This window comes from Stegostoma tigrinum, chromosome 10 (genome assembly GCF_030684315.1).
Source record: "Stegostoma tigrinum isolate sSteTig4 chromosome 10, sSteTig4.hap1, whole genome shotgun sequence".
Classification (NCBI taxonomy): Eukaryota; Metazoa; Chordata; class Chondrichthyes; order Orectolobiformes; family Stegostomatidae; genus Stegostoma; species Stegostoma tigrinum.
The window spans coordinates 84,021,313-84,035,199 of NC_081363.1; the positions used below are offsets into that span (position 1 = coordinate 84,021,313).

A 13,887-nucleotide genomic window follows, 5' to 3' on the forward strand; every position below is an offset into this window, starting at 1 on the left:
AGTAATTAGCCAAGTCAATAGAATGTTATGTTTTATTGCAAGGGTAATTGAACATAAAAGTAAGGAGGTTATGCTTCATGTACAGGACATTGGTGAACCCACATCTGGAGTATGTGAAAAGAGTATTGGTCCCTTCAGTTAAGGAAAGATCTAACTGTTGTAAATAATTCAGACTTACCAGACCAGTACCTGAAATAGTCAGGTTGCCTTATGACAATGGGTTGGATGAGCTAGGCTTGTATATGCTTGAGTTTAGAGGAAAAAGAAGTGACTTAGTTGAACTGTATAAAATCCTGAGAGGTATTGACAGGGTGGATGTGGAAAGGATGTTTCCTATTTTGGGGAAGCTGGAATTAGAGTCACTTCAAAAAATAAAAGATTGCACATTTAAGATATATGTGAGAAGTTTTCTGTTAATTTTCAGTTGTGTCTTTGGACTACTAGCTCAGGGAAAGGTAGACTGCTGATGAGCAGGGGTTCAAAGTACAATCTTTTGGATGTGATGATTAGTCTTTTGAGGAACAACATTTGCCTATATAACTCCCTTGATTACAAATATAAGATACAATGAAATGGTTCTGATGTTGAGCCATTTTCTGAAAACAGAAGTGTTTATAGCTAGAGAGAAAGATATCAGATTCCCTGTAGTGTGGAAACAGGCCCTTCAGCCCAACAAGTCCACACCACCCCTTGAAGCATCCCACCCAGACCTATCCCCCATAACCCACAAACCCCTGAGCACTATGGGCAATTTAGCATGGCCGATCCACCTAGCCTGCACATTTTTGGACTGTGGGAGGAAACCCACGCAGACATGGGGAGAACATGCAACCTCCACACAGTCACCAAAGGCTGGAATTGAATCCGGGTCCCTGGCGCTGTGAGGCTGCAGTGCTAACCACTGAGCCACCGTGCCGCCCCAAAGAGAGGCTTCTTTATCCATATCTGCTGCTTGCACATTTGTTGGTATACAGTTAGCAGTGATAAAATATGATAATGACGACAGGCTGAATTCCCTTCTACCAAAGCAAGGTAGAATGACTGCAGTTAGTGGATCCACTATCCAAACACCATACCTCATTCTGGATGCTGGCAGACAAAGCACCATTCAGCCCGACTGGGGCCCTCATTCCAACTATGGATGAAGAAATTCATTCCCTAAATTTCCTGTGCAAGCAAATCTGAAGTAACATGGGCTGCAGAATTATTCCACTGAATTTATCACAGCAGCATTTGTATGGGGTTCTACTATAGCCTCAAAACAGATCTGGATCTGTTTCCTATCATTGCCTGCTGTCCTTCCATGAGGAGAAGAAACCGTTGCACTCTGAGCAGGCCTGACGAACATTTATATGTCATTTATCTGAAAGCAGCTGGTCATGTATCCAATTGCCATTTGTGAAGCCATGCTATGCACAGGTTAGCTGCTGTCTGCATTAAAACAGCATTTACATTTGGGGAAAAAAATAATACATTTAGCAAGGGTATGATAAGATGTTGAAACAATGCAAGATTTTCTTCATTTTACTAACTTGTATTTTTTTTCCCTGATATGCTAAGTGCTGCAGAGGGTAACTTCCGAAATGTTCATTGTTCTTTTTCTCCTTCCACTTCTAGGTCTTGCCCTACTGGGGGAACCCCCATGACAGAAAGGTGATCAGGAAGTTCTGGAGCCAGGTAAAGTTTACTCTGACTCCTATCTGAATGATATCTACTTGGTACTCATGTTTGAAGAGGTAGAGATACCCATGTGAGCAGTTCAGTTTGGGGTCCTAATCCATTTTCTCCCTCAGAACTCATTGGGCTGCTCACTGCCTGGTAATTGAATTCAAAATGGCCAGGAAAACGCAGTATGGATATCTCCTGAGTTTGGTCTGGAAATGTTCACGAGTAATAGCTAATCCAAGGCTGCCTCTGTCATTCCCCGCATTGTAATTTTCAGAGCATTCAGCTGTTAACCTGTATTGAATCAGTCCATGCTTATGAGCCAATGGTTTGCCATACTTTGCCATTCCCTACTTCAGGATGGCTGACTAGGAAATACTCTCTTGCTGTTACAGCTTGCCTTTAGTTGTGCTGGAAAGCTTAACAGACTGACAATCTACTTGATCGGCTATGTTATGAACACACCTTACGGCCAACAAGTCGTCTTGTGAAACTTGAACTTTGAGTTTCTGGCTCAGAGATGGGGATGCACACTGCACATGTCCTTAAATTCTAAATAGAAAAGCAGAAAGGTATCTATGTGTTAGCACTCACACTATGGCCTCATTTGGACAGAGATTTGTGGTCGGAATAGATCGTAGAGCAGGCCATGGTGATTCATCTGCTACCCCCACCTTAACTTCTATCCATTCGCACAACTGCCATATGCTCACTGGCCTCTGGCACTCCTGGTGCAGCAACACTTTGGTTTGAAATTGTGATCCTGATAGTCTTGCTGCCTCAACAGCCGTGCTAAACCTCATTGTTCTCTGTCCACCTCGAGTACTCACTTTTTGTCCCTCCATCACTTGCTTTGCATCTCCTTTGGCAGCTCTGCCATTACCAGTTGTGTCCTGAGTTTTGGAATTTCCTCTCATATCTCTCCGCTTTTTTCTGCTTTTGTGATGCTTTTTAAAAATCCAACTAGTTTTATTTGTCAGAATCAAAAGCTATAGAAGTGAGTGGAAAGCAGAGTTGAGGCAGATAATTGTCATGATTGGCAGAGTAGTATCCAGAGGCTGTATGGTCGGTTTCTCTCCCAGTTTATGTTCTTAGTTGTTGAGCAGACTTTGAATCATGTATCCTGACATCTATTTTTGATTAACTTTGTGTCAGATTTTGTCATTTGTACTTTTGAAGTATATTAAGGTATTCTACTACATTAAAGCTGCTACATAACTGTCATATGGACCACTCCAAATTTGAGTTTTCGTTCTGATGTAGCAAATTGAGGAACTAAAGCCGATACGCGTACTTTTAGAATGCTGCCACAAAAGGTCATTGATGTGAAGGTACCTGTAATTCCAGTCTCTTGTTGGCCCTGTTGATTATTCCAGACCTATCAGGCCCCCTAATAAGACATTTAATAATACAATAGCTCAGAATGGCTAAGAGAAGGAATCTTTCTCATCTCATGCACAAATAAATAACTGATACTAAGCCACACGGGTCAACTTTGATCATCATTTCTGGGTGACTTCACATATTCTGATGGAGTTGAAGGAGAGTGTGTGATAATCAGTTGGAAAGCTTTACTGGAAGGAAGGAGAACATAGGGCAACAAAATTGAAAGTTCAGGAGCTGAAGGAATCAATGTATTAAGATGCAAAGGAGGTGAGGAATGAGGCTGTCTGCAGGAACAACAAGTTCAACTAAGTTAGAGAGAGTTGAGACCTAGAGGGTGACTAAGAAATAAGTGCAGGGATTTTGAAAATAATGAGATGAGTCCATGCACTTAGATCAGGATGCAGATGATAAACTATGAAGATTCTCCATTCTGCTATCTTGAAACTAATGTTGTATCTTAATACAGATAACTTTGAATGCCCCTTCACGTGATTAGCTCGTTAATGGCCCAAACATAGCATTGCACCTGCAAAATCATAGTGTATGAAAATGTTACATATAGCTGATATTCCTACCCAGTTCTTGGTGAGGCTGGGTGTGCAATCAACAAGTGAGTAGCAGAATTTTGAGTGTGATGCACTTCTCTGAAATCTTGGACCTGGGAATTTAGCAAGTAGAATGTTGGTAGGATTTAATTTGAATGCGGCAGGTGTGGACAAGGATTTCAGTGGCAGTGAAATTATAAAATTGATTATAAGTATAGTATCGACACTTGGAAATGATCACTGTTTATGGCTAGCCTTTGACGTTTGTAGCTGAATTCAGAATTAAACAGCTTTGCGAGGTTTCTCTCAGACTAGAAGCTGCTAGGGACATGGCAGGGTTCAGATGCTAAGCCATGTACGGTGTCCTCAGTCTTGCTAATGTTGAATTGGAACAGATTCATTTTGATTTGGATTCTGACCAATTGAACAACTTGTTTAAGGAATTGAGAGATGGTCATGAATTAGATCTGGCTAATCAGTATAAACTGTATTCAGGCCAAAAGATTACGGCAGTCAGAAGCAATGCACTTGCTAAGGAAAAACCAGCCAATAATGGTCTGTCTCAAGTTGTATTCAGTATTCTTACACTGTACTTTCAAGCACACTTAAAGCTGAATGTTCCTTTCTGTTAAGGCTGTGAATGAAGTTACTGCATATTTTCAAATGTTGCTGTCATTTTTATGGCAGCTGGATGATTTGTTCCAAGTTCAATCATTCCTGTTGCCTCTGGGTTTTTGGGGTGGCGTAGGACATGGTGAGTTATTTCATTCTGTCTGCAGCCACATTGTAATCTTTTACTGATATTGGCAATTAGTTGTTAGTAACTGCTGTCTTGCTGCTTTTGGTTTTAGAAAACATTGTACACCCAAAATGCACCGTTCCATGTGGTGATAACCAGTTACCAGCTGGTGGTTCAGGATGTGAAATACTTTCAACGGGTAAAATGGCAGTACATGGTGCTGGATGAGGCCCAGGCACTCAAAAGCAGCTCCAGGTAAACCACTCAAATTAAAATCCTAGCGTATTTATTGGGTTTTAACCTTTGGAACGGGATAACAGGTGTACAGCTGGAAATGCAGATATTGACGATATACTGGGGGAAACGGATGCCATTCCCACTTATTGGTACAGAGCCTTTTGTCAGCTGAAGACAATTTATTCCCAATTTGTCCAAGTAGATGAGGTTAATTACGTGGAACTTTGCTCTAAAGAAGATTCAAATTTTGCTATCATGGAATGAATAACTGAAATTGTATCTTACTCCACATAGCTTTGAATATCCCTTCGCCTGTTGGTCTTACTGATGGCCAAAGCACACTTGTTGGAAGACTTGCTAAATCATAGTTGAAAAGAAGATTTCCAAACATGTCTAACTGAAATTTCTCCCCACTTCCTGTGGAGACTGAGTGACTTCTTCCTAACTGACAATTGATGCCTACCTAACCGTTTCATAACGTTAACAGTACTAGATGGAGCTGGGGAAACACAGCAGGCCAGGTAGCATCAAGGAGCAGGGAAGTTAACATTGCGGGTTAGGACCCCCCCCCCCCCCCCCCTAGATTCCTTCAACAAGGGTCTTGACCCGAAATGTAAACATTCCTGCTCCTCGACGCCACCTGACCTCCTGTGTTTTTCCAGCACCGTACTCTGTGATCTTTGACTCCAGTGCCTGTAGTTGTTGCTATCTCTGACTAGATACAATATACTCTCTTCTTTAAATAAATGTTATTTTGCTTTTTTATTTTTATATTTTCCACAATTGGTTTTTTGAAAGAATAGGGAGCAATGATTTTGCTTATAGGTTCTCTCCAGGAACTTGATTGAACTGGTTGCACTATGCGCAGAGGTTGAGAATGGTAGATATTGTGCATGGCTTAGGTATAGAAGTAATTTGGTGTTTTGCACTTGAATTTTTGTTTTCTGAGTTCTTCTTTGCTTTTGCAGCGTTCGTTGGAAGATTTTGCTGCAGTTTCAGTGCCGGAACCGTTTGCTGCTGACAGGGACGCCTATTCAGAACACTATGGCAGAGGTCAGTATCTTTAAGGACCCTTCACATGATAGCTGTTTTTATTACAGATGCATATTGGCAACTGTGTCTAGAATGCCTGTTGAAACAAGTCACCTTTTTATTTTCATAAATTACTTTGGGGCTCCCAGCAATTTGTAATTTATTTTTCTTTTCTTTCTAATTTTTGGTAGAAGTGTTGTGAAAGAATGACACAGGGTAGATAGAAGTAGACTGTTTCTGGTGACTCGGCAGTCTAGAGAGAGAGAAGTCGTGAATACAAAATGTAAATGATTTCGTTTTGCCCAGCAGAACTGTGATCCTGATTGCATCTGTCCGTCATCTCGCCTGTGGGATTGTAATCCTCTTCATGTAGGCCTGTCTGCCCTCTGTTGCATTCATCTTACCCTGTGGTCCTTACCTGTCTCAAACAGTCTCCTTCTCAGAAGTATGAATCAGCCCAATTAGTTCCCTTTTAAACAAGGTGGTTCCTTTTGCTGCTGAACTCCTCCTACTTTCTGGCTGTTAAGCATGCTGTTGGGATGGATGGAACAGGAGAAATGTATATTGTGAAAAGCATATGCCAGAAAAATACTGAAATTGTCTTTTGAAAGTGAATATATTGGGTGTTAAGACTTATAGTACATGTCTTCTAGGGTTGAGGGGAATTTATGTAGACTGTCCATGTAAAAAAAATTCATCCAGTTTTATTGCTGTATTATTTCTCATCTCAGTTGTGGGCGCTGCTACACTTTATCATGCCGACTCTCTTTGATTCCCATGATGAATTCAATGAGTGGTTTTCCAAAGATATTGAAAGCCATGCTGAGAACAAGTCCGCCATTGATGAGAGTAAGTGCTATTTTGAAATAATCTTTTTGCTGTTTTATTGTACACAGTCCCTGAAACCACTCAGTTTCCTGGGCAATCCAGCAGACTCTTGTTTACTCAACTTTGTACTGATAAGCCTGAAATGGGTAACACTCTGCCTTTGTTCTTATGACCTATCTAGAATTAGTACTGTATGGTTGTCTGGACCACCACATTTTCAAGGACAACTGACATGTCTGGAATCTGTACCTACTGTGTGATATCAGTGCCATGGTATTTTCAGTGACTTCTGAACGTCAGAACCCTCAGACTGTCCACTCCTGAAGTCAGTATTTTTGGTTTCTTTGGGGAGGAGAAACTGTTACAAACTTTTTTCATGCACAACTAAAGAAAACCCCAAGAGGGAGCACAATGGTGAAATTTGAGAGCAATGTCCTGTCAGAACTAGAGGGGTATTTGTCGTGGAAGCATTATTTATTAGAATCAAGAAAAAGACCAACTAATTCCCCAGTCCAGTTCTTTCTAACTGACTAAACTTACCAAGCTCGATTCTCACTACATGCCCTCACTTTTCTCTCTGTCTTCAGATGAGTCTCATTTATTGATGATTCTGTTTGTATATCAACTTCAAGATACTTTCATGGTAATTTAATCCATAATCTTGCTTTCCTTTTGGATAAGAATGTTTCCTGTGACATCTCATTTGTTGTTAACTTCCTGGAGGTTACCTTTTGAGCAGAAGCTGAACTAGACAAGCCATGTAAATCTTGTCGCATGGATGGATGGGAGCAACATGACCTGCAAGTTCCCCTCCAGTCTACACACATCATGACTTGATTTATATTCGTGTTGAATAAGCACTGTAAACTTTGATGTTTGGCATTATGTATCTGAATAGGCTGCATACTGTGGCAGGAATAAAAGCTCCTTGTGTCACAGCAGTGATTCTTGGATTAGTGAGAGTAACCATGACAATTTGTTATCAAGATTGTGGGGCTAGGTTAGGGAACTTTGGGGTTGGTTGTGAGGTGGTTGCTTCTGTGGCTGCATTTTTCTCCTCGTCCTCCTCTTACATTGGTGTTAAATGTTTTTGAGAGTTTGTTTTGGGTTGCTGCCTGTGTCACGAGCAATGTTTGGTTGCACATATTTTTGCAGATCAATTCTGCACTGAGTCCACAACCCAGTGTGAACTGATCTGTGTTGTTGTTCATGACCATATATTGTTGGGAATATTCTCTGGTTGGGCACCTGACCGCAGTAGTGCTAATGCAAAATGAAATTCATGTAGTTGTTCCTTGCCACCCTTTTTTTTGCAGACCAGCTGTCACGGCTGCACATGATTCTCAAGCCTTTCATGTTGAGGAGGATCAAAAAGGATGTGGAGAATGAGCTGTCTGATAAGGTATGGTTAAGTTGTCCTTTTTTTTGCTCCTGTCACTCTGGCAACAATATTCTACATTAGTCACCTGTAATTCACACACTGATCATACCTGAGTGCTAAGTTCTACTGGCAACTAATTCAGTTTGTTTGCCAATTGTTTCCTGCTGCTCAATTGGTGCTGATTCACATTTGCTTCAAGTCTTAATTATTGTCCACCGTAGTTGGCTACAGCTTTTCATATGCAAGCTGAAATTAATTTTCAGGGATTGTATTACAGTATGGGTCTGTTCATTGTAAAGTTGATAGGCAGGCACTTTCAGCAGAAATTTTGGGTTTTTTTTATGCCCTCATTGGCTGTAGAATGCTCGAACCATTTTATAATTGACTGTAGACCTAGGAATTGAGCCTAGGTTTGCGCAGTCTATTACTGCCACAAATTAGTGCTGTCAGGGGGCAACAAGCAACTGAAGGCTTTTTTGTTCTGTTGAAGTTATATTGTTGAATCAAAGTTTGAGAGCAAATGTTTTAGGATTGCAGTATTAACGCTGTGTTCATAATCAGTATTAGATCTTGGGCGAGATAAGAAAGACTTCTGAAAAGATCAATGTAGCTGACTTGACATTTTTCACAAAAATTAAAAGCCAATGCCTTTCATTATCTTTGAGTGCTGGGGGAAGATACCATTTGGACAACAGAATTTTTTTAGGATATTTTTGCTTTTATTTGCATTAATTTGGTCACTTTTGTGTTTTAAAAGTGAAATTTTATTTCCAATAATTTTATTTCTCTCATCAAAGTCAGTATACATTTAAGATACAGCACATAAATCAAAGTCATTATATATAGTTGTAATTTCCTGGCTTGCCTCTTTCCAAAATGATAAACTATTATTGTAATCAGGCTTTGACACAAAGGAGTTTTGTTCATTAAATATATTTACAACTTCTCATGTAAAAAATACATAAGTAGTTGTTTGCCACCACGACGGCTCACTGTCCTACTTGTGAGAAAGCCATGGGGTTCGATCCCACTTCAGAATCTTGAGCGCTAAATCTGACCTGTGTTTCAGTGCAGTACTGAAGAGTTCTTCTTTGCAAAGGTACCACACTTCAATTGATGAATTGCATTTGATGCATCACCTTACTGAGGAAGATGTAAAAGGCCCCATTAAATTTTTCAAAGGAAAAAGGGAAACTCCTGATATTTAAACCAGTTTCTTTCCCTGAGCAAAAGTGTTTTTCGTTTCTGCCCTTACTTTCTGCCTTGTGGGACTGTGTGTGTGTGTGTATATTAGCTGTGAAAGTATATTGGAAATATTAGTGTGCTGATGCTTTTCAGAAACAAATTCAAATACCACTCCAGCAGCTGGAGGGGGAGTGGATTTCAAATTTAGTTGATTGAAAAATCTGGAATGAAGTATCCATCTCTAGAAACCACAGGACTACTTTCAAATCCCTTCTTATTAATTCTCCTTTGGGGAGAAAACTTCCCCTCCCTAACTGTTCTGGCCTGCATGTCACTCTAGACGCACAGAAATATTGTTGGTTCTCAACTGTTGTCTGAAATGATGAAGCAAATTGTTTACTTGTAGGTTGTCAGCAATAAATGCTGCCTTTACCGATGATGTTCATATCGAAACAATTTTTTAAAAAATGATTGCTGCATTTGCCTCTATAACATCAATAGCAAAATTAATTTTTTTATATAAGGATGTTCTGGGATCCATCTGAAAATTTACCGTTTAAATTAATGTACTTTTTTCTTTGAATGCATATTTGTGTGGAATGGATCACCGATACTTGCACTGCTGCCTTTCCTTGTATAGTGGTATTTGACAGATGATAGCCTTACAGGTATTTTATCCTTAACAGTCCTACTGAATTAAGCCCTTAAAATATTAGGTTTGGTTGTTCCCCATGCAGATTGAGATCCTGATGTACTGTCAGCTGAAAAGCAGGCAGAAGATGCTGTACCAGGCTTTGAAGAATAAAATTTCCATTGAAGACCTGCTCCAGTCATCCATGGGAACCACACAGCAGGCCCAGAACACCACCAGCAGCCTCATGAATCTAGTCATGCAGTTTCGCAAGGTCAGTATTTTCCATTGTCTCTGTTCTTAGCTTTCTGCAATCATCCATGCGTCAGCATGGTGGCTCAGTGGTTAGCACTGCTACCTCACGACACCATGGACCAGGTTTGTATCCATCCTCTGGTGACTGTGTTTGTGTGGAGTTTGTAAATTGTCCTCACATCTTCATGGGTTTCCCCTGGGTGTGCTAGCTTCCTCCAGCAGTCCAAAAATGTGCGGGCTAGGTGGATTGGCCATGTTACATTGCCCATAGTGTCCAGGAATGTGCAGTGTAGGTGGATTAGCCATGGGAAATGCAGGATTACGTGGATAGGGTGGGTCTGAGTGGGATGCTGTTTTGAGGATCGTGTGGACTCGATGGGTCCAATGACCTGTTTCCACACTGTAGCGATTCTATGATTCCATATATACTCCAATCACCTGCATTAAAAGTCTAAGCTTCGTCATTTCCTATCATATTTTTTCACTATAAATTCTAACCTCCCAAATAAAGAAAAACGCTTGTTTTTGTGAACCGATGCAGAATGGAGAATGCCACATTAAATGTAAGCATCGAATTGTCATGAAAATATTATTAAAGTAATGGTAGAGTGCTTGATCAGAATAGGAATTAAATTATGCCTGTATATCCAATTTTAATTATATTCCCATCATGAAGATCTTTTGCACCTTAAAATCCTGCTTGGTTTTGGTTTTACAAGTGCGTCAGTGTAAAGGTAAGCTGGTACTCTAAAAGGTTGTTATATATTCTATGATGCCAGCTGATGGGCATACTGAACAAATCAGGTCCCAGAGTGTAAACTGGCTTGACTGACTAGAAATCTTAATTTTGCAATCTGTTCACCATGATGGTCTGTCACTGAATTATTTTAACAAGAGGCTACCAACATACTTTTAACAAAAAAAGAAGGCCCTTTCACTCAGGTAAAGAGTAGAGACAATATCACACTCTAAAAGAATGATCTGAAACAGCCTTATTTCAGAAATAAGATTCAATCCTTGATAACAAATGTGCAGATAACAAATAGTCACCCTGCCTCCACTTTTGTAGCTGTTGCATTCAGCTTGCATAACTGTAACCTGTTTCCTTTTGGCAAATGCCTGCATTTACTTGATGCTATTTTCTTTAGTTAATAAGTTATACTGAAACTATTAAATGAGCTGCTGCCTCAGCTCACTCATAATTAAGAGGTGTTCCATAAACTCATTTCAATAGCCTTCTGTTCATGGAACTGTTCTTTTACTGCCTTTTAAGCCACTTGGGACAACTTTTCAGCACAGTCTATTTTAGAGACTGCTGAACTAACCACATCTTTGCTAAGACAAATCTGTTCCGTGAGACTGAAACCTGGTTTCTGGGTGCCTTGTCTTTTAATGGTTCTGTACTCTTATGGTTGTGGAACATCAGCTGTCATTCCTTCTGTACTTTTTTTTCCCCTAAAGAATTGAACTTTCCATCTCAAAGGAGCCATCGAATAAGAATGCATTTAAACAAACACATTTTCAGACATGCTGGTAGCACTCTCAGTACTCAAAAAATGAAACTAAAACTTCTCCCTTCTTATCATGCAGTGCTGTAATTCAAAATAAGTTTAATTTTGTTCATCATCTCCCTGCTTCATAATTGAAGCTTTTAAACAATTTCCTAAATTATGAATTGTCACAATGCACATTCATTCGATGACGTATTTCATACAAGACCGAACAGGGAAAGGTGTTAGTTTAAATCTCAGATAATAGTGTATGTTAGCTCCATGAAAATATCAAATTGTCCATGTGGTCAGAAAAAGTGTAAAATTATCGGTTTTGGCAGCAAAAATAGAAAAGCAGCATTTTCTTTAAGTGATGAATGATTGTGGAGCTGTGCAATACTGAAGGATCAGGGTAGCTTAATATACGAATCACAAAGCACTAGCATCCAGGTCCCGGAAATAGGCAGGCTTATACAATCTCTTGTTCATAATGAATGCAATTGAGTGCAGAGGTGGGAAGATTGTGTTTTGGTTTTACAGGGCACTTTTGAGAGATCATATTTGGAATTCTATGTACAGTACTCGTTATCTTATTTAAGGAGGCTCTAAATGCATTGGTGGCAGCTCAGAGAAGGTTTAACAAGCTAATACCTGGAATGGTCAGTTTATCTTCTGAGAAAGCGTTGAGCAGGATCAGCTTGTATCTGTTGGAATTTGGACGGGTAAGAAGTTACTTAATTGAAATACTAAGATCCTGAGCAATCTTGATAGAGTTGAATTGGAGAGGATGTTTCTTCTTGTACGGGAATCTAGAATTAGGATCTACTGTTTTAAAGTAAGAAATCACCCATTGAAAACAGATGAGATGATATTTTTTCCTGTCCAAAGGTTAAGGATCTTTGGCACTCTCTTCCTGAAAGGGTGATGGAGCAGAGTCATTGAATATTCTAAGGCAGAGGTAGGTAGATCTTTTTAAGCAAAGGGTTGAAATGTTATCCGGGTTAAATGGGAGTGCGGATTTGTGGCTGCACTCAGGTCAGGCATCTTATTGGCCAAACAGATTATAGGACTGAAGAACATTAAGTGTAATCTGTACAAGTGGAAGTTAGTAATAGCAAAAGACCGACAACACTGGGAATATTCATAGACCCCTTAACAGTAACCATACTGTTGGACAAGTCAGAAACAAAACATTATTGAAACTTGATAACCGTAAAATGTAATAATTCTGGAGGATTTTAGACTTCATAGACTGGGACAGTCAAATTGGTCTGCTCTGGGTGGTATTGAACATGGCTTGTGGAATGCTGTTGAGAGCTTACTGGAGCTAAATGATGTGAAATCCAGGAGGGATGAAGGCATTTTAGATGTATTTGGTAATTTAATGAAACAGGGTTAATTAGTAATGCCATTGTAAAAGATCCAATGGAAATTTGATCATAACGTCATTGAATTCCATGTTAAGATGTACCCCAATCGCATCAGTAAACTTAGAATACAGAGGACTGTAAGTGCCTGGAATGGGTTCCCAGAGGAGATGCCAAAGCAGATATAATAGCTACATTTAAGAGGCATTTTAACAGATATGAATAGGTAGGGAGTAGAGGGATATAGATAACAGAGGGAAATGGTTTTAAAGTTTTGAAAGGCAGCATATTTTGGCACAAAGGTGGACCAAAAGTCACATTCACGTGGAATGAGTATGAGGGGGGAAACAGGCTGGTTGCTTTGGTAAATAGGCAAAAAGGAATGGCAGTAAATGATCAGTGGCAAACATTTGAAACATGCAACAAAAATACAACCTTTTGAAAGAATTGTGAAGCAAAAACTCATCCAGAAAGAGCTGCCTGTGACTGTCTGTTAAGATACAAAGAACAGTTCACCATGTACATGTGACTTTTGGCCCACCTTTGTGTCAACATATGCTACCTTTCAAAACTTTAAAACCTTTTTCCTCTACTCCCTACCTATTCATATCTGTTAAAATGCCTCTTAAATGTAGCTATAATATCTGCTTTGCCATCTCCTCTGGGAACCCATTCCAAGTACTTACAGTCCTCTGCACTTTTAAAACAAAACTGTCTCTCTCATCACTTTTAAACTAACCTCCATTTATCTGAAACCTATGTCCCCATTTCTACTCGGAAACAGTAGATTGTGAAGACCCTGACATACCGTGTCCCTTGTGATTTTGTAAACTCCTCACAGATGAGGCCTACAATGCTGCAAATACTGCAGTAACATGTCTGTGGATTGGGATTATCATAAATTGATAAATAAGATTCCAAACAAAAGATTAATAAATAAGAGATCATGAAGTTGAAAGTACGTATTAAATTGGATAAAGAATTGACTAACTGTCAGGAAGCAAAGCGTGGGCATAAACAGGATATTTTCAGATTGGCAGGCCTTGAATACTGGAGTGCTGCATAGATCAGTGCTGGAGCTTCTGCTCATAACATATACTATCTAATGAATGAAATTTATTTCGTAAGTTAAAATGTGATGAGATC

General features: G+C 39.7%; 1 protein-coding gene across 4 annotated transcripts in view; it reads left to right on the plus strand.

The window, feature by feature from the left end:
• Positions 1-13,887, plus strand: part of ino80 (INO80 complex ATPase subunit) — a 177,304-nt gene that overhangs the window by 70,437 nt on the left and 92,980 nt on the right. For all 4 annotated transcript variants that reach the window (XM_048537886.2, XM_048537889.2, XM_048537887.2 and 1 more), the window contains 6 exons: positions 1,618-1,677; positions 4,448-4,590; positions 5,541-5,625; positions 6,336-6,453; positions 7,749-7,834; positions 9,736-9,903. In XM_048537886.2, coding sequence (XP_048393843.1) covers positions 1,618-1,677; positions 4,448-4,590; positions 5,541-5,625; positions 6,336-6,453; positions 7,749-7,834; positions 9,736-9,903 — 660 coding nt within the window. The remainder of the gene's footprint in view (positions 1-1,617; positions 1,678-4,447; positions 4,591-5,540; positions 5,626-6,335; positions 6,454-7,748; positions 7,835-9,735; positions 9,904-13,887) is intronic.